Source organism: Candida metapsilosis (genome assembly GCF_017655625.1).
Source record: "Candida metapsilosis strain BP57 chromosome Unknown scaffold1, whole genome shotgun sequence".
Lineage (NCBI taxonomy): Eukaryota > Fungi > Ascomycota > Pichiomycetes > Serinales > Debaryomycetaceae > Lodderomyces > Lodderomyces metapsilosis.
In genome coordinates, this window is record NW_027138159.1 from 1,277,363 (window position 1) to 1,297,926 (window position 20,564).

General features: G+C 38.2%; 8 protein-coding genes across 8 annotated transcripts; 1 reads left to right on the forward strand and 7 right to left on the reverse strand. All coding sequences in view use genetic code 12, as the record gives it.

Annotated features, from left to right (window-relative positions):
• Positions 1-1,298: 1,298 nt before the first annotated feature.
• Positions 1,299-4,097, forward strand: ZCF8 (Zcf8p; the record flags this gene model as incomplete). The annotated part of the gene is made up of 1 exon (XM_067694749.1): positions 1,299-4,097. One exon carries the CDS (start codon positions 1,299-1,301, stop codon positions 4,095-4,097), a length of 2,799 nt encoding a protein of 932 aa, XP_067550581.1.
• Positions 4,098-4,165: 68 nt separating this feature from the next.
• I9W82_000557 (uncharacterized protein) lies at positions 4,166-5,971 on the reverse strand (the record flags this gene model as incomplete). The annotated part of the gene is made up of 1 exon (XM_067694760.1): positions 4,166-5,971. The coding sequence occupies one exon, from the start codon at positions 5,969-5,971 to the stop codon at positions 4,166-4,168; it is 1,806 nt and encodes a 601-aa protein (XP_067550582.1).
• Positions 5,972-6,152: 181 nt separating this feature from the next.
• I9W82_000558 (flavin-containing monooxygenase) lies at positions 6,153-7,799 on the reverse strand (the record flags this gene model as incomplete). The annotated part of the gene is made up of 1 exon (XM_067694771.1): positions 6,153-7,799. The coding sequence occupies one exon, from the start codon at positions 7,797-7,799 to the stop codon at positions 6,153-6,155; it is 1,647 nt and encodes a 548-aa protein (XP_067550583.1).
• Positions 7,800-8,422: 623 nt separating this feature from the next.
• I9W82_000559 (YBT1) lies at positions 8,423-13,363 on the reverse strand (the record flags this gene model as incomplete). The annotated part of the gene is made up of 1 exon (XM_067694782.1): positions 8,423-13,363. One exon carries the CDS (start codon positions 13,361-13,363, stop codon positions 8,423-8,425), a length of 4,941 nt encoding a protein of 1,646 aa, XP_067550584.1.
• Positions 13,364-14,508: 1,145 nt separating this feature from the next.
• On the reverse strand, positions 14,509-15,256 carry SBP1 (Sbp1p; the record flags this gene model as incomplete). Its single annotated transcript, XM_067694794.1, has 2 exons — positions 14,509-15,079; positions 15,141-15,256. The coding sequence occupies 2 exons, from the start codon at positions 15,254-15,256 to the stop codon at positions 14,509-14,511; spliced, it is 687 nt and encodes a 228-aa protein (XP_067550585.1).
• Positions 15,257-15,718: 462 nt separating this feature from the next.
• Positions 15,719-16,195, reverse strand: I9W82_000561 (ubiquinol--cytochrome-c reductase subunit 6; the record flags this gene model as incomplete). Its single annotated transcript, XM_067694805.1, has 2 exons — positions 15,719-16,081; positions 16,139-16,195. 2 exons carry the CDS (start codon positions 16,193-16,195, stop codon positions 15,719-15,721), a joined length of 420 nt encoding a protein of 139 aa, XP_067550586.1.
• A 239-nt stretch (positions 16,196-16,434) lies between these two features.
• I9W82_000562 (uncharacterized protein) lies at positions 16,435-17,925 on the reverse strand (the record flags this gene model as incomplete). The annotated part of the gene is made up of 1 exon (XM_067694816.1): positions 16,435-17,925. One exon carries the CDS (start codon positions 17,923-17,925, stop codon positions 16,435-16,437), a length of 1,491 nt encoding a protein of 496 aa, XP_067550587.1.
• Positions 17,926-18,086: 161 nt separating this feature from the next.
• DAL4 (allantoin permease) lies at positions 18,087-19,907 on the reverse strand (the record flags this gene model as incomplete). The annotated part of the gene is made up of 1 exon (XM_067694827.1): positions 18,087-19,907. The coding sequence occupies one exon, from the start codon at positions 19,905-19,907 to the stop codon at positions 18,087-18,089; it is 1,821 nt and encodes a 606-aa protein (XP_067550588.1).
• Between the last annotated feature and the right edge of the window lie 657 nt (positions 19,908-20,564).

The following is a 20,564-nucleotide window of genomic DNA, read 5'->3' on the forward strand; positions in this document are numbered from 1 at the left end:
ATTAATGGACACGTGCTTGAGATTGAAGCTTTTTTATGGATCTAGGTTTTAATCAACAAAAGTGGTTTTCCCTCATTTGGTAAGACCAATTAAGTAATGAATTACCTAATGTGGTACTGTTTGTCTTACGTAATACATACACAGAGTAAAAGTACTTTCCGATCGGAATAAAGCAAAATGATAATTGCGTGATTTTCCTAACTAACACCAAGTAAAAAAGTATCATCGGTATTCAGCGTTTAGACATTAGAGAAGTCAAGCAGGGATTCACTTAGCTGTAAAAAAAGATGAGTTCAGCCCACACGGAGACACAGAGAGCTTTACATTGCAAACAGGGGTCATTTTCCTCGGTAACAATATACTGGACTTTTAACGTTACCGTTAGCTTTTGGTAATACGTGCTCTGTAAATTGAGTCTAGCTCTTAATTCTTGGCTCAAATAGCACATGAATCGAGTTCTGATTAGTTACAGTCGTTTTATAGTCGGTAACATATAACATAACCATAACCAGATTGTTAATGACACAAAGCCGCCATTACTTTTTTTTTTTTTTTATAAATCCGATTTCCCTACAATCCATGTTACATTCATATCTTTACGTATTCGTTTCCCCACTACTTTATAAGACACCTTCTAGTCTCAACAAGTTACCTCTATTGCATGTGTTTATTCTCGCCACTTCTATTCTTTCCTAATTGTACCTAGGGTAGAGTTAAAGGGAGTTAAGAAAATAACTCCGCTAAGCATTCGAAATGTCAGCTAGACGCCCTGCATAAGCACACCTTTTTTTTAAGAAAGGATTAGTTAGTTAAATTGCGGAAACACCAAAGCTCCTTGATGCCGAGGGGCCCCACTGTAGGAATGTTTGTAGCTGACTTAACGGCTACAAAATCTCTCACTTGTTACCACCCTCTCTCATACCTTCAGCTCTATAATTGCATCTCGGATGGATCGTATGATTCCTCCACATAAACCCTCTTTTTCCAAGTGTCAATCTCCGCTAGAGTCACACGGATTAAGAGGCATCAATCACATGTGCTCCAACAAACATCGAAAGCATAAAAATAAAACAAACAAAAAGAATAAAATTAAAAATTAAAAATAAAAATTAAGAAAATGCGAATGAATCCCAAATTCACATCAAAAAATTTGTCACAGATCATTTCAAGGACCACGGTGACGAGGATTCATTTGACTTCTAGAGACCAGGACCTCCAACTATTCTACGTTCCGGAATACTTACAGCTCTACTTATCACACCATTGATCGTTAGAGGCTATTCCCAGAGCTTGTAATTATGGATATCCGCAATATAACGGAGAAACCGACATCACAGCAGAATTCAACAAGATCAACACCGGAATCAAATACCGCAGCACCAAAACAATCAGGGTCTACAGAGCTTGAAAAGGAGTCTGATATGGAAACTCGGGACCTTAGCACTATGCAACAACAACAACAATACACTGCATCTCCCTCGAATGAAAATGATGGTATAAGTAACGAAGGATCAGCGCATTCGCCGTCACCAATGCCGCCCCCTAACCCGAATCCTCAATCAGCAACCGATGAACAAACACATGTCTACAATTATGACCACGAGCATTCATTGAACAAACCTAAACGACAAAGACGAAGTTATAGCTGTGGGCCGTGCAAGATGTTGAAGATCAAGTGTGATTTACAAATACCTTGCACGTCATGTAAGAAGTTCAAGCGTGTAAACCGATGCATGTTGCAGCCCCCACAACCGCCGTCACAGGAAGAGCTCAGCAAAATTAAAGAGCGAAAGAAGAGAACGATGCACAAAAGATTAAAAACGTCGAATGATATTGTGCATGCCTTTCATGATAATCAAAGCTCCATTCCATCTTTGCTTTCGTCTATCCAGTCGAGCTCAAGACTAATGGAACAACAACCGAGATCATTTTTCGACCATAGTGCTCAAGTGTCGCGTTCAGCAGCAGCAGCAGGAGTTGGTGCTAAATCTTCTCCTGCACATGCACAGCAATCCAATTTCTCCAATTTGCAACCAGAAACGAATAATGGATTGCCTGCTCATACAATCACTCATATTACCTCCAACTATGCTAACCAAACTCAAACTCAGTTGTCTGCTGATATTCAACAAACAGAAGGCGATTTGCTTAACACGTTGACTCATCGAGATTATCAAAAAGACGTTGAAATGAGTATGGTGGATGTAAAAAGAATCAAAAGATTATTGCCCAGCAACTTTGAAACAGTTGAGCACATTTTTCAATTATACCTAAACACAATAAATACAGTGTTTTTGGATACTCAGAATCATGACGAAATTTTGCGGGTTGGACGACTTGTTTACCAAAAATTGGTAGCAATTGATGACGAGAATGTCAAGAATATAAGCAAGAGCATCGAATTCAATGTTGTGGAATTGAGAAATTTGTCATTATTATTTCTCATTCTAGCAAGTGGCTTTTTGTTTGAAAAAGTCGAAAATATATCATGCAATTTCTTATTTGACTTGAGGACAATCTACAAAGACGATTTGATCGATGATTGGGTCAAAATTGCCAAGTGTATCAAGCTAAAATTATTGTCATACGAGTCATTGACAGACTTGATTTACTTGATGGACTGGTACTTTATTATAAAAAACTTGTACACGTATGATTACAAGATTATCGAGAATTATTTGGAATTTAATAGTTTGTTGAACTACCTTGTGTTGAATAACGACTTTATCAGTTTAATTGAGGATACTGGCATGGAAGTACCAGCAAGCCAGGATAACACTCCCCAACCCCAGGTAGGCGATGATTCAAGACGGAAAACTTACCCCCAGTCGAGAGAATTTCGTGTGCTAGGCAAGTATTGGATTCAAATTAGAATGATTGAGTTGGAGTTTACATTTTTCCAATGTAAGGGTTCTATGTTGGTGTCGAATCAATTAAAGAACTCTATTGTTCCGCATGAAGATGCTTTGAAGAATATGTATGGTCCGAAGGCATCCTATGTCGACTCACCTTTGACCAGACACCAAGTATCAATATGGGGTCTTTACTACACTAGATCCGGCCAATCAACATCTATACGGCGAATAGTCCAGGACTATTTGGAGTTGTATAGTAATGCATCATTGATACTCAAGGATGACTTGCAGAAGACTGAAGGTAGGTTTTGTAATGCTCATGAGCAAGAGCCAAAGCCAGAGACGACGCTTCAAGACGTGGAAACTTTATTGAAGAATGAGCAAATTTTGCTCTTATTTGTTCGATGGTTATCATTTATTCGAATCGAGGCGAATTATTTTCCAAGTTTGAGGTATTCGTCGTTTTTGACAACGATGATGAACTTAAACAACCACTTTAACTTACTTGATAAGCATTACACCAGCGGAAAAGCGGGTGAAAATTTGGTTGACTTTATACTTTCAAACTTTTCGTTGCACTTTATCAAGCCATTCTTTCAATGTTTGACATACCAGTCATTGTTTTTGATTTTCTTAAAGTACTCACTACTTGAAAAATCCAAGGATGGTGGCGCTCATTATAAAATTCGTTTGGATGAAATATACCAGCAGATCCTTAGCTCATTTCAAAGAACATTGAACAAGTTTGTTACCAGTCCCAAGATGAAGGAGTATTATACTAGTATTAGGGTATTTGAGGTCAACATTGGTTTTTTAATTGACGTGAATCACGTATTGAACGATGAACCAACGTCAATACATGAACAAGAGAGCAGTACATCAAGAAAACATAAGCCACCTTTTGAGTTTGAGAATTTGACAGACCTCCTTTATCGATTGAAGCTGGAATTCAATCCAGCCCATTGGGAATATCTCATTGATATTTATTTCGGATCCAGAGATAATTTCTTCAGGTATGTTGAAAAAGAGTGGGACTTGTTTCAATTTTTATTAAGTGATGCTCCTACGCCTGGTGATGGTCCAGGGGCAAACTTGACCAAGAACATGGTCATTACAAATTCTTTGAAGTTCAATGATGAGTTTGTTGACCATCATAAGGGTAAATTAATGGGCTTGGTGTTTGACAACAATGTAGTTCAGGAATATATGAAGCTCAATGTTGAACCCAACATCGATGATTAGTGAGTTAATAGTTGTATAAGCACTCAAGTGAAAACAGTGCTTGTATTTTCTATATGTCTATTAATATTCTATCCCATAGTCTCATCAAGCAAAGTTCTAGAAGCAGTGGTGTCGTAAACATGCACCTTCTCCCAAGATTTCACAGTTAATCCATCACTTAGAGTGGTCTCTTCAATCATTAATTGGTAATTTCCCCACCACGGTAAGACTCTAAACATAATTGCCCAGTATAGTATGCATAAAAGAACACAAATTAGACCAACCAATCCATAGTTAGGCCAAGTCTCCAATCCTCTCGGGTTAGGCGAGCTAGAAGAGACGAATGGACCAATAACTAAGTAGATGCTGATTAACAATACCGCAATTGTCCCGAAATAACCAGCTCTAATTGGAGCATGTAGCTCTGGGTAACGTTTGCGGATTATAAATACTCCCATCGCGATCAACGCAATGGCTATTTGTTGCGGATACCCTTCAAGCGATACCATGTAGCTGTATACATCACCTTCATGAAAACCCAAGATTATGATGGTAGTAATTGAGCAGCTCAAAATGAGAATTCGTAATGGCGCACCAAATGGCCAATTGGATGACATGAACCTCGAGAATGGCAAGTACCCTTCACGGAAAACCTCTTGATCAACCCTGGAAATGGTGTAAATGACAACAAATATGTTTCCTCCGGCACATATCGCAATAGCAAACGTGAGGAAATGTCGTCCTAAATTTTTCCCCAAAATCTTTTCAAATAAGATGGATCCCACTAATGTTGAAGAGTTGACAATTTCCTCATCGGGAATCACAATCAAGTACGCCAAGTTGATGATACCATAAGTGACAGCCATAATCGCTAGCGATACTGGACCCGCAATCTTGAATGTCTTTATAGGATCTTTGATCTCATTCGAGACCGTGTGTACCAGATTCCAGCCACTAAATGCAAAGCTGGCCTTGATAACAGCACTTGAGAATGAAGATACATTGGTAGTGGTTTTCACGTCCCAAAAGTCGTCCAATGAGAGATGGCTTTCCAAACCAGTCACACTTTGAGGGAGAAAAACGACATATAGACCCATCACAACCATGATTCCAACAAGTGCCAATTTCAATGCCCCAATGATGTTTTGCACTCTAACACCATGATTAACACTTACCCCATGGATCAAAGCTGCGCCGTAAAGAAATATCAACCCTGTGATCCTTATTCTCCATGGACTAGTTGCAAATCCCAAAGCGTGGATAAAATACTCACCAAAAACCAACACGTTACTAATTGTGAATCCAAACATTACCAGATAAATTGAGAATGCCACAGTAGCTAGCAAAGTTGGCTTGGTATATATGAATTCTAAAAACACTTTGGCTCCACCACTTCGAGGTACCAATGATCCCATCTCGAGAAAGACATAAAGCCCTCCAAAAGAGGCAATTGCCGCAATGACCCACGCAAGGAAGAAAAGAAACGGGCTCTGTCCACAATCAATGTATATTCCAGATGTGATGCTGAAAATACCGCTCCCTAGTATCCTACTGATGAATAATATTATAGTTGAATATAATCCCAAGTGCCTGCCTTGTGGTAAGTCCTCTAAAGTTTGTAAATGTGACGAAGGATGTCGAGAGGAAGAATCAGTAAATTGCTCCGCTGCTACCTCTTCTTCTGGAGTTAGATCTGTATACAGCCCCGAAACAGTAGCCTTCGTGTCGTATGGCTTATCAATCGACACCATTTCTATACTATCGGAAGTTGTGTTGTTGTTTGATAGATTTCCTAGCTTTGGTAAATCTTCAGATTGATCCTGTATAAGCGTGACGTCTCGTGAATTAACTGAATCTGAAACAGTTTTATCGTTTCGACTGTGTGATATCGGCATGAAAAGTATTTTTGGTTTATCTCCACTGTATTGTGGTTAGAAGGAGAGAGCGAGGACGCGACAAAAAGATTTGAGCCACACAATTTCAAGGCTCAACAGATAACTCACTTACATAATCATAACTACCTACGAGAAACTACCAATAAACTTCACAATTGAAACTATTCACATTGTATACAATCTAAACATTCTTTTTATCGTTGTGTGTGTAAATCAAGTCCTTGTAGTTAGGGAAATGGGTGATGTGCCAATAATGCGATTGACTGTATGGATAAGTGGTGGCATTACCTCTCTTGTCAGCGTAAAAGGAAGTACAACCACCAAATGCTGTTCCAAACACACTCTCACGTAACTTCTGTTGAATTGTGGTGAACCAGTTGTCATAAGCCTCAGGCTTCACGGCAACGGATTTTTCCTTACCTTGAAGGATTGGCTTAGCAAGTTTCATATAGTAGTCAACACCGTGTTCAATTGCCATAACAACTGATGCGTGACCAGTTCCAACATTTGGCCCACCAACCAAAAACAAGTTAGGAATGTTTTTGATCTGGGAGGTACGATAAGCACCAACACCTTGTTCATCCCAAATCTTACCTACTGAAGCACCTTTGTTGGTTTTGATAGGTAAAGTGAAAGATTTGGGGACGTTGTATCCAGTACATGCAACAATAATATCAGCCTTAATAAATCTGCCACCTTTCAAGTGAACTCCATCAGCGACAATTTTATCAACGCGTTCATCGGTGAGTTCGACTTTAGGGTCATGCAACGTTGGGATATAGCCATAGTCAAAAATCAATCTCTTACAACCGACCTTATAATCTGGAATAAGTACGTCCCAATACTTCTTTGGAGCCTTCTTCATGTAGTTCACTGACATTTTCCTATTAACCCAACGGACGAGCTTCGATAAGAGACCCTCACCCCTGAATAAAGGAAATCTAGTTTCACAAACTAAAACTGTAAACCATCTCACTAATTGCAATCCAAAGAAGCTGTATTTAAGCCAATTGTAAACCCACACAAGAGCTTTTGGGACCGGCGGCATTACATAATGCTTGGATCTAACAATCTGAGTTAGCGATGCAGGTCTGTATTTAGGATCATTCATCAATGCTGGAACAACTTGATTAGCTGAACAACCGTTACCGAAAACAACAACATTCTTTCCCCTAAAATCCACTGAGTGATCCCAAAGTGCCGAGTGCATATAGTTACCTTTGAAGTTTTCCAAACCAGGTGCCTTCAAGTGCAGAGGGTAAACTAAGACGCCAGTACACGACACAAGAATCTTTGCTGTATGTTCAAGTTTTTGGCCAGTATTCTTGTCATGTGCATGTAAGGTCCAAAATCCAGTATCTTCGTTGAATACGCATTCGTCAACTGATGTGTTGAATCTGGTCTTTTCTTTCAACTTGTATTCCTTTGCAACTCTCAATAAGTATTCCTCCATTTCATATTGTGGTGGTTGTACACGGGTCCAGTTATTAGTTAAAGCAAACGAAAAAGAGTACCACACAGCAGGAATATCCGAAGCACAACCAGGGTAGGTATTAGCATACCAGGTACCTCCAAAGTTGTCATGTCTTTCGAAAATAGAGACGCTGTTCACGTTGAGCTCCTTCATCGTTTTTATGGCGGTGGCCATTCCACCAAAACCAGCACCAATAACAGCAACACTTGATTGAGTTTTGATTGTTGGTAAGCTATCATCAACTTTCCTCAAAGTCTCTACATCATTATCCAAGATCTTCGATGAGTCTTGCAACTTGATTCTGTATTTCTCTGGGTGAATATGGGAATCTTTAGTTAATTGGATGGTAGTCATTTTGCTTATGAAGATTTAGATAAAAAGTTTAGTTGGAAATTTGCAATGCAAACTTATGCCATCTTCAAGATATATATATATATAATAATTTCCTACTTTTGTACTACTATGTGCTAATTTTCCTGTTCGAGAGCTGGTTTTTCCGTGATGATAATAGAGATCTTAGACAAGGAATCGCGGATTTTAAAATTAAAATCCGCAAAATCTTTGGTGAAGAAAAAAAATGCACAAAAATGGAAATTGTGGGGCAAATTGCGTCGGAAAATAGAAGAGAACGGATGCTTAACTACCAAAAAAAAAGAGCGGACATAGAGGGGCACACTCGTTGACCCCTATTGTTGAAACGGATGTGGAAAACGTTATATGGATATATCCAGGCCGCTTAACTTACCATAACGGTTACTCCCAGAGCCAAGAACGGACTTTAGATAGAAGATATACGTCAAGTACGTTTGATTGCGGGTGAGAACGGCTATTGTAAAATCTTTGCCGTTGTGAGAATTTCGCTTAGTAGACAGATTATGAAATCTAAGCCAAAGAAAAGAACTGGCTGCAAATCCTACAACGACTTCTAAAAAAAAAAAATGCTTTATATAATTGTTCTTCTATTGTAAACGTTTTTATTATCTCTGATTCTGTTGATTCTTCTTTTTCACATACGACTCCTTTGCCAACGAAATTAAGCTGGGAAGTTCACCACTATTTTCACACATTGAATAAAACAAAGAGTCTTGATTAGAAATCAAAACATATGGATTATCATACTCAACAACTTGACCAGCATCCATAACCAAGATTTTGTCATAATCAATAATTGTTCTCAATCTATGGGCTATAGTTAAAATAGTACTTGAACCAAATTCATCACGAATTGTCTTTTGGATTAATGAATCAGACTTGTAATCAATTGAACTAGTAGCTTCATCAAGTAAAATGATTTTAGGATTCTTCAACAACGAACGAGCTAAGCAAACCAATTGACGTTCTCCTTGGGACAAGTTGCCACCACCTTCAGTTATCGCATTCTCTAAATCGTGGAATTTATTTTGATTTTCTTCGTTAAAAGTTGTAGCTGATGATGATGTTGGCACTAAGTCATTGGGATCAATCAAATTGACTCTCTTCAAAGCGGCATATATATCCGCGTCGGTGTATTGTTCAAATGGATCTAAGTTGGACCTGATTGTTCCTGCAAATAAGGTAGGGTCTTGAGGGATAATAGTGATGGCTTGACGCAAGTTTCTCAAGCCAATGGTAGTGATGTCAATGCCATCAATTTTAATGGAACCACTCTCAGGATCCAAGAATCGGAAGAAAGCAGTAATGATGGTAGACTTACCTGCACCGGTTCTTCCAACAATTCCCACCTTATGGCAAGGTTCAATATCAAAAGTTACATTCTTAATCACACGAGGTAATTCCGGAGAATATCTCAATGAAACATCCTTAACTGAGATTTGTCCCTTATCAGGCCAGCTTGCTGGAGGCTCAGTCTCTGGAATCTCATAAGGTGGCTCTTGTTCAACTTCAAGGTACTCTTGCAATCTCTCCACCGAATTCATATTCATTTCAACATTGGCATAAAGACGAACCACCCAAAGGGCACTTTCACTAAAGGCAATAGCGTATGATAATGATAAACCTGCCAACCCAGCATCGATTTTACCAATTGACAACAACACAAATATACCCGCAAAGAACATAACCAATGATCCGACAACATCAATTCTAAACGAAAGCCATCTATTAGCGACCCACAAATAGAAAAATGGTCTATTGTTGTTATCAATTGCTTGAAGGTTCTGCTTCATGAATCTAGATTCCACACCATAAGCTCTGATTGTAGCAACACCAGTCAATGATTCTGAAAAGTGTTGATGAATAGGTGACTTGGTAATTGACTCATACCTTTTCAACTCTCTTGATAAAGCCAAGTAGAAATGACCAACCAAGTAGTATAAAAATCCAATGACAAATGCAAAAACAAGGAATCCTGGAGTGATAAACGTGATCAAAATCAAGATTGATACACATTGAACAACACAAATGAACGCACCTTCAGCAAATGGAGTCACCTCTTGGTCAACCGACTCGATATCTTTGGAAAATCTATTCATAATACGACCCAATGGTGTCTTGTCAAAGAATCTCAATCTTGCACGAAGAATAGTCATCAACACCCTTTTGAAAATACGATTTGATGCTCGGATACCGGAAAAGAATGTAACCAATATTCTAATACAAGAAGTGAGACCATAACCGAATCCAATTATACCATAAATGGTAATGTAATATAATGTAGAATGTTGCTCAGCAACTTGGTCCACTTTTGTCATGGAGAAATTGATGTATCTAACAGCTCCAGCAAAGTTGCGTACACCCGGTAATTGTGACAAATGTGAGGTATCAATAGCTTGGCCCATTGTCGTCAATGTGTACTTTAACATATCAGCATCATTCTCGCTGTTCATAGACCAAGTTCTTAACCACCATGATTGGTACATATACACAAGTTGTGAACCAATAAATGTGACACAAATTGCAGTCCAGACTTTCCAGCCACCCAACACCTTAGCATAATCGGTATACACTTTGGCTTTAACAACTCCCTCTGCTTTAGTCTCTTCTTCAACCAACTTACCATCAGTTTTCGCCAACGGTTCTTCTTCTCCATCCTCTGTGGTTTTCAATTTATTTAATTTTTGCTCAATCGTGGCAGCTTTAGCCTTCATCTCCGCATTCTTGTCATCAAGTGACTGTAAGTTTTGCGATGACTGGGTCCTTGAATTCATAACTGATGACTTGACCAATTCATCATCGCCTAGATCGCCTGACTCCAACAACACTTCAGTTGTACCTTGATTTTTGACACGTCCATTTTCCATAACAACAATCCATTCGGCGTGCTGAGCAGTTAATGCGACATTATGAGACACCAAAATACAAGTTCTACCTTGCATTAATGGTCCAGTAATACAATTTTCATAAATCCACAAGGCAGTATGAGAGTCAACGGCAGATAAACAATCGTCAAGAAGTAAATGCTTCGAGTTGGAATATAATGCTCTTGCAAGAGAAACTCTTTGCTTTTGACCACCTGACAAGGTGATTCCCTTTTCACCAACTTCAGTTTGATCACCAGCGCTCAAGATTTCCAAATCACGACTCAACCCACATGCTTCAACAACGCTATCATATCGCTCTTGAATGAATGGGGCTCCAAACGTGATGTTTCCTCTGATAGTATCATTCAATAACCAAGCCGATTGCGAGCAATAAGCCACCGATTCAGTCAATCCATCCTTATCAGGAATCAAGTCATCACGAGGAATGATACCAGGTAGAAACACTTTTCCGCCAAGTAGATCCATTTCACCAAGAAGACCCAAAAGTAAGGATGTTTTACCTGCACCTGTGGGGCCAATAATCACATTCAACTTACCTGGCTTGAAAGTAATGCTTAAATCTCTCAACTTAAAGTCTGTTTTTGACAGCGCATTCCATGATAATGTTGCTTTCTCAAATCCAATTTCTGGAGAGTTTGGTCCCTTTTCTTGGGCCAATTGATCATATTTTGAAGTTTCTGCTTCATCCAAGAAATCGGTAATTCTATCCAATGACACTTTTGATTGAATCACAAAAGATGTCATATCAGCTAATTTATCCAATGGTGCTCTTAATAAAGTAAACAATGACAATGCGGTAAATGCAATTGGTGCAGTCAAAGTACGACCTTCAATGATCGTGTAACAGTAAAATGAAAGCAAAGTGATCAAGGTTGGAGTGACGAACCATACGAAAGATGCTGCACACCAAACGGCTGATCTAAACTTCAAATACCTCAACTCCTCGTGTCTAATATCCATGGCACTTTCAAAGAATTTATCCTCCCAAGCAAAAAATTTAATAATTCTGATGCTTTGGAAAGTCTCATTCAACTTTTGAATCCGTTTATCAGTGACACCCAACATTTGTTTTTGCAAACTTCCCAACCATTTAGCAAATTGATAATTCACTGGCAATAATATAACGATAGCCAATGACCCAACAAGAGCGCTCCAGCCCAACAAGTTGTACAACAAGACGGTACAAAAAATGATCATCAAAATTGCTCCAACAAAGTAATGTAAATATCCACAAATCTCAGACACCTTAAAAGCGTCTATGGCCATAAGGTTGATTATAGCACCCAACTCTGCAGTACTTTTGGACTCTTTTTCATCAACACTATCTTCATCACTGGACAACTTTTTGTCATCAATAGAAGAACTTTCTGAAGTGGTTTCAGTGACTGTAATTTTCCTTCTCAAAGCTTTTGCATAAACTTCACCGATTATAACCGCCCTCATCCTAACACAAACTCTTCTACCAAGAAACAATGAACATCCGGATGAAATCGAATCCAATATTTTTACAATCGGCATCATAAACACAAAAGTCCAAGCCAAATTTGCCGAGATCGATTCTGGTTCAGCCACGTATTCCAAAACTTTCTTTAACAATACTGAGGGTCCAAACACAAGCATGGATTCAACAATTGCCCAGAATGCTTGAATAGCGAAAAGATACTTGAAATGGGAAAAGATCTTCCAGGTGAATTTAAATGTAGATTTTGATGCTTCGAATCCCTTCAACACGTACAAAGCGTAATCGTCTTCTCTCAACCCCCAAATATCATCAAGTTTCAAAGGGTTTTTGCATGCTTGCCAAATCATTTTATCCAACCAACTGTAGGATATAAATGAGGCAATACTTGAAACATTTTCAGGATTTGGTTTAGTTCCTGGGGTGATGTACAATTGCGAAGGCTTGTCACCAACTGTGGCTGTCAAGTTTAATGTCAACAAGACTGCAGCAATAGCAAATTGAAAAATGTAATACTCACGTCCAGTTTTATTTAAAGATGTTGTAATCAATGCTGATCGGAAGGTCAATACTGTTGGAAAGATATTGAAAAAGTAGAGTGCAGTGGTGTGCACCCATAAATTTGGCAATCTAATGGTAACACGTTTCATATTGATGACTCTAATTGTAACAATTATGAACAAATATGTCCAAAGGATTACTTGAGCAAGCACAATGTGGGTACCTCTAAACTCCTTATCCAACTTTTTAGCTACCAATGGAGACAAATGTAATCCCAACGATAGTATCACCAAAACATATTCCACGGAAACTCTCAAACTTTCACTTGTGTTTTTGAAAACTTCTTTAATGTAGCCATGAGGAGTGCCGTCAATGTTTGTATCCAGCAACCTGGCAAGGTCAAAATGTAAAGCCTTCAAGTCTTCTTTGGTCAACTCTTTGTTATCGGTTGTGGTCACAGTTGTTGCTCCATAGTTATCACTAGTAGCCAAGAGAGGTCGGGTATCATCGGGTAACTTTATTTGACCTCTTCGTTTCTTGTATGAGATAAGTGACTTTGTGAATAATATGAGGAACGAAACACCAGTCAATATTAGTGGGGGATAATAGTCTAATTTAAGTCTAGCGCATTTGGTAATGTCGTCGTAGTCCCAAAACTGACAACTAGTGCCATTACTCTGGGCTAGCTCGAAGGACATGTTTTTTTGAATGTAAAGCTGAAGGCTCGTTAAAGAAGAAACGAAAGATTGAGAAGAAGAAAAATATTTCAAATTTTTTTATTTATAACAAAACTTTTTTGAGATATTTTTTGACCTCTTTTATCTTCTTTTTGTGTAAGCAGGGATAAAGAAACAAAGAAAGAAAGTGAGTAATGTTTATTATTCGTTGCATATGGTGCATGCTTGGGCGAGATGTAAGTGAAAATTCCGTGAAGGGAATGGGCTCCATTTGGCTTTAAAAGTTGACTTGGTATCTTTATTTTTAGAGTGTTGCACGCTGATCATACGGTGGGAAAGCTGAGTTAAACTTGACTATACAATCTTTACGTAGTAGAGCAATATGGCCTAGTTCCGACCAGTTCGTGACAATAATGCACAAATATGCAACTCAGCGGAATTCTTTATCGTGTAAAAAGACGGGTATATACAATTTTTTAATATGCTGGTTCATATATAAACGGCACGACTTTAATATGCACAACCAACAATGTCACAAAGAACAAAGAAATGAAGAGCCGATTGATAATTTCATGCAATGAGACTAGTTGTCTCTATAGCTTTCACTAGAGGTGTCCATGAGAACACCTACTGGGTTGAGTTACACCACAGGGATGAATGACTAATCTTTTGTTACTATCAATACGGTGGAGGATCTTTTATTACACAAATGGAATACAGTAAAGAATTCTTAAAAGGAATAGAATTACGACTCTTAACAAATTCAAGAGCCAAAAGAAAGATAAACTCTTGAATTGAAGAATGATTAAAAGGTTATCATCTACAAACCACTGCAGTAGGTCTACGTTGTAAAATAATGGCCTTCTCTCTTGTATCTTTGGTCGTGATGGCTTAATCTCTTGTCGGTATAATTCCGAACTCGCAAAATGTGAAATACCAGTGAAAAGGGAGATGTGTTGTAAATGTTGCAACATGTTATGGACAACAAGTCTTGACTTTCGATAAGTGACGGATGGAATATCTGCTTGATGCTCTCTTTTCTAGATTTCATATCTGATTTCACATTTTTTGCAACAAATTTACACCAAAAAGAAAGGAATTATCTACGCCCCCATTCACTAAGTTCTTTTTTTACTTTTTGTATTTTATGGATACCTACTTACGGACTACTTTTTAGTATCAACAGCAATATCAACAGTAATCTCTCTACCGTTGATATCCTTCTTGTTAAATTGCTCAACAGCCTTCTTTTGAGTTTCTTCATCCTTGAATCTAACAAAAGCAATACCTTTGGATCTTCCATTCACTCTTGGAACATGGGCCCACACTGGATCCAATTCAGCAAACTCCTTCTTCAAGATTCTTGCATTAACTTTGAAATCCAAATTGGTGACAAAGATGGTATTGGCTGATCTTTTACCTTCTGGTGCTACATCACCATTGGAGGCACTGCCCTTTGATTCAGCTCTTTCTTTTCTTAAAGCTTCCTTCTTTTCTTCTCTAGCTTTTCTTTGAGCTCTGAAAGCTTCAATCTTGGCTTCTTTTTCCTCTGGAGTTGCTGGTGGAACAGCCTTTCTAATGGAGAGGTTCAATCTTTGGAATTGATGTCCATCAAACTCAGCAACGGCCTTGTCAGCATCTTCCTTTGAAGCAAATTGAACAAAGGCAAACCCGAGGCGTCTTTTGAAAGTTCTTTCACCCCTGGTGATTTCCTTGAATGGAATTTCAACTTCAGTGCTAGAAAGAAAAAGACAGTTAGTAAAGCAATTGACAAGCTTTGGTATCATCCAATACATACACGTTTAAATCCTTGAACAATTCTTTCAAATCATCTTCGGTAGCCTTATAGTCAACATTTCCAATGTAGACTCTATCTTCAATGACTGGCTTCACAGTTTTAACTTCTTCAGACATGTTTTTTTTCTTTCTTTTTCTGTTTTTTGTTCGTGCTTCAGTAGGATTCTCTTAAATTATATACCCAATTCAATGGCTCTCAGTAGTTGTGTTTTTTTTTTGGTTTTTGATTGATTTAGAGGTGCTCTAAAACGTAATTCTTTGTGTGGTTTGAATGGTTGACGTGTGAAAAGAAAAAAAAAAAAAAGAAGGATTTGAGTGTGACTGAGTGGAAAATATTTAATTGCCACTCAATTTGGTAAGAGAGAGAAAGAGTAAAACATATGATCTTACGACATTTATAGTAGTTACCAGAAAAACTACCAAAATACAATGTCGTATTTATCAATTTGCGACACTACAAAGAGTAAGTACAAATGACAAGCTAATAATACAGTCTCCCCTACAATTCCCGAACTTCCCAACTTAATCGTAAATTTTATTAAATACAAAGCAATGCTAAATGTTCTCCCGCTCTCCCTTCTACTTCAACTTGTTGAATAGACGAGGTGCTACACAGTCATTGATACAGTGTTCCAAGTGGAAAAACTCTTCAACACAGTCTTCCTTGTAATGTTTGTGCTCGTAATCTGGTTCCTCTTGTTCTTTGGTGACTCTTTCTATACATTCATGGAAATGGTGGTTGAAAGGTTTACAAGCAGTAGTGTTGGTACATTCTTCTTTCAATTTGTCTAATGGATCTTCAGCTTCTTCTTCGTCTTCGTCGTCATCATCATCATCATCATCCTCTTCTTCTTCTTCATCCTCTTCTCCTTCTGGAGCATCTTCTGGTTCTTCAACTGGAGCTTCATCATCGGCAATTTCATCTTCAGTTTCATTCTCTGGCTATATCATGACTTAGTTAGTATCTTCAATTGCAAAAATGTATTATTCTAAACATACCTCATCAGCATAAGCCGTTGGGACAATGCTTTCGTATATATCTCTCAAGAATGACATTGTGTTGCTTCTCTAATTCTATTCGATATGTTTGATACAAGATTATCCAATGATAAGCTACTGTTCAATCAATCACTCTGATGGCTTATTCTAAATGAATTTTTTTTTTTTTTTTTCTTTTTGTTGGTAAAAAGAGAGAGTTGGTAGCATAATGTACGTAATAGCGATAAATAAAATATCTAATTGGCTAGAAATGTAAGAGCTACCTAGTCACGTGTTACAATATATATAAAATATATCTAATCTATACTATCTTCTCCTGTTTCCCCTGCAATCTCATAAATCTTTCTATTAGTGTCAAATGGGTTATCAATGTATAGGTTATGTCCTCCCTCAGCAATCTCATCATATCTAAACTTGCTATTTGGTAATGCCTTACTCAATCTATCAACAAGTTTCTGTCCTGCTTCTGAATTCATAAAGTCATATTGTCCATAGAATAAATAAGTGTTAAATTTGAATGCTTGTGGATCTGTTTCCATTTTGGTAATGAATTTATCATATAATGGCCATTTACTCACGGTGGCTGGTGTTAACAAGTATTTTACATAAATGTCACTATTGGACCCATTGGATGCTCCATTATATAAATACTCCACAATAAGTTTAACTTCCTTTGGGGACCCATACACCAAGTCATTGACATTACTAAAGATCTTCTCTGGTCCACCATGCTTTTGAATCAATTTGTTGATTTTGGACAATTTTGGCAACCACATACCAAAGTAGATTTTAACTCCCCATGGACCCAAATATGGTAACATCCGAGGTAAAAATGGGATTTTATAATACCAGTTTAACACGTGATTCATACTCAAAATGGGGAACCTACTAAGGAACTTGTATGATGTGGGATCCAATACCGGTTTGACTATGTCGTTTGTGATTTTGTCATTATTGGTTATCGCCATAACATGACGCTCCAACCCCACTGGAGAGAGCAAAATGAGGTTCGAGACTTTGTCCGGATGGAGCAACGCATATGAAGCACTCCAATATCCACCAAAAGAATGACCAATTAAATAGTCAATTTGAGCAATACCTGACAGTTTTCTCCAATCTTCAATGGCTGTAGTGTAGAACTGTTCCATATCTTGTAAAATCGGCTTGAAATGCTGTTGATACTGGGTGAAATTGTCTGGATCTAGTTGAAATCCTTCAATGAGTTTATAGTATTTGCGGTACAATTTCTTTGGGTCTGTTGGCTCGTTATCAATCAACTTGATCTTGGCAGTGGGTGGTATTCGCCAACTTATCTTGTCATTATCAATCTTTGGGTTCGAAGAAAGCCCAAATGTGATGTTATCAAGGAAATGAATATGGTAGTTGAACTTTGTACTCGACTTGAACTTGTCAATAAGCTGAAAGTTTCGAGCAAAACAACCCAATGATGCGCCATATCCATGAATAAAGACAAGATGCTTTGTTGGTAGTTCTACCCCATTCACGATTTTAAACTGTACTTCATTGATGTAATCTGAGTCCCCAATAGGTACTTTTTTCACACCCTTTTTTATATGTGAGTTTGCTTCAATGTTTGGTACCATCAACTCAACCAAATCATTTTGCAAAATTTTAAGTCTGTTTCGCGACAACGACTGCCACCATATTGATAAGCTTTCTTTGAAAGGGACCGACTTAATGACGGATTTGTGGGGCACGTATCCGTTTGGCAAGGTAAATTTACTAGCATTCTTCAAGGAGAACCATCGTACCGCTCGTACAATCATTTGCTTTTGGTGGGGTGGGAGGAAGTGGGACCCTATCAAGAGAGAGAAGTTTTTTTTGAAACCGCGGTTGAAAAATAAACAACGGCTTTAAAAAATTGAACAATACGATGTAAAATTATTTGTTACACTAAATCTAACAACCGATTCCATACACACTGATTTTACACCTCCTTACTTTTCAAGTCCATATCAGAAACATCAAATGCCTCAATACCATGATGAACTTCTTTTCCAACCAACTCCTCCTCAAATGACTCCACATCTTGCCATTCCTCATACCATCCTTTCTCAAATGGTCGTGTCGGTGGAATACCAGTCTCCACAGGCCAAAAGTAGTTGAGTATTGAATATACAATCCAAGCGGAACAGAACCCCATAAAGAAGTTGAGTCTGTATACTTCAGTAGCACCAATTGGTACCTTGTGTGTTTCGGTAGCACCAACAAACCCCACAATATTTGGTAAGATTCCACAAATGTAAGCTAGATAAGCACGCCAGTTGCAGCCAATCTTGTTATAAGCATACATTGATTTGGACGTTGTATTCTCCGGTGCAGTTTGGGAGTATAAATGTGTCAACTTTAAGTATCCTCTTCTGATATAATAGTAGTCACATGCAACCACACCAGCGATTGAACTTAGAAATACCGAGTATGCAGACAAGTACGTGGTAAACTTTGATGACGAGGATATCAACTTCCAAGGATTAATTGCAAGGGCCAAAAATGCACAGATATACCCACCTCTTCTAATGTTGATAAATCTTGGCAATATGGCCGAACAATCAGTCCCAAAGGATAACGAATTTGCAGATATGTTGGTTCCCAATTGTGCCAATGCAAAAGCTGCAGAAATGAAGAAAACACCGGCTCTGTTCCCCGAGGTGTAATTATCCAAAAACCTTTCAAGCACATCCAATGGTGACCAATATGTTTCTCCATACATGTTTTGAGCTCCAGATGTGACCAATATCCCAATGAGTGATGTTATTGAGAAACAGATTGGGATAGACAATGTGTACACAAGGTACTTCATACCAAACGATGGCTGATTAGCAAAACGGGAAAAATCTGGTGAGTTGACAATCAAGGTTGCAAAATTGGCCAATGCATTCATTGTTGATTCAACAAACGCCCATGCTAGTGCGGATCCTTGAGTACCATTTCTTTTGTTCATCACTTCACCCAAACCTTTTGATTTGACCAAGGTCCAAATCAAGAACCCAAACCCTGCAACTGGTGCCACATAAGCCTTAACGGTAAACAAATGTCTAATCTTGTGAGGTGGAAACCAAATAAAAGGTAATTGAAACAACCAAAATAGGAAAATCCCAAGAAATTGGTAAGTGGTTAAATCTGGGTCACTAATGTGATTGGGTATCTTTTGCGGCAAGTTTTTACCAAATATGGAATGCAACATCAATGTAAATGTGGGACCTGCCACAGCTGTTTGAACTGCAAACCACACGCAGGACATAAAAACACGATTAATCACCGGCCAAAGACTACCATATATTCCAAATGACGATCTCACAGCAACTGGGAACGATATATGATACTGAATCCCAACTCTAGCTCCAATGGATACAAAGATACCACAAAGAAAGTATCCCAACCAAACCGATAGCCAAGTCATCCACCAATTCATATTCGAAGGCGCCTGCATCCCAGTAGCAGCAATTTGCCAAGTATTGATATTGAATGAATCAGCAATCCAAAAAAACACATAGTTGTACCAGCTCCATTGCCTTCGTGCTTCTTCAACTGGTCTTAAATCATGGTTATACAAAAACATCTGTGAGGTAGTCAAGTTTCCCTTTGGTTGAACTTCGATTTTCTTGAAAAATTTTCCCCACCATGTTGTGGGTTCATTTTGGTCAGTATCGGAATTGAAAGAACTACCCTCATCTGAAACTGACCTTGATCGTATTGGTTCATTCAGGAGAACCTTTTTGACGGTGCTGAAAGTTGAAGTGTCGACCATTGTGGGATTTTAATTCTGCAATCGGAGCATTGGTTGAGCAAAGTGTTGAAAAAGAAAAGGAGGAGATTAACGTTTTTATTTATACGAAGGTGGAATTTTTTCAATCCGTCGACAACATCTTTTGTTGTTTTGCGATTGCAAAATGGGTAGGTGTTTTACTCGTATGCAGGTTTTTTTTATCCCTTATCTAAATGAAATTTCTTTTTTTCTTTTGTGTTTATCTAGTAACAAAACTGAGGTTTCTTTAATTAAGGTGTAGAAACGCCTTAAAAGAACAACAACATATTGATCCTCTTTACCGCTGAGCGGTTTAAACGTTTGTTGTTGTAATCATCTATTTCTTTGTAGAGACAATGATCTGATTGTTCAAAACAAGCCAAATCATGAGAGTTGCTCTTGAATATTGTGACAAGAAAAAAAAAAAAATCCTTGAATGAGGGGACATACAATAGCAGCACTTTAGTGATCCCTTCTTTTTAGGTAAACGCCGTATGTAGCAACATGTATGACATCATAGTGCCTGGAGACGCAAGGGGGGGTGGTAGACCGACATATAGATTCGTGTTATTCTCTATAGGAGACCTAATTTTGCCTTGCTTCTTTGGATGCACTAGCCTCAATAATTTTGGGCATTGATTGCCGACAACGGCGAGTTCC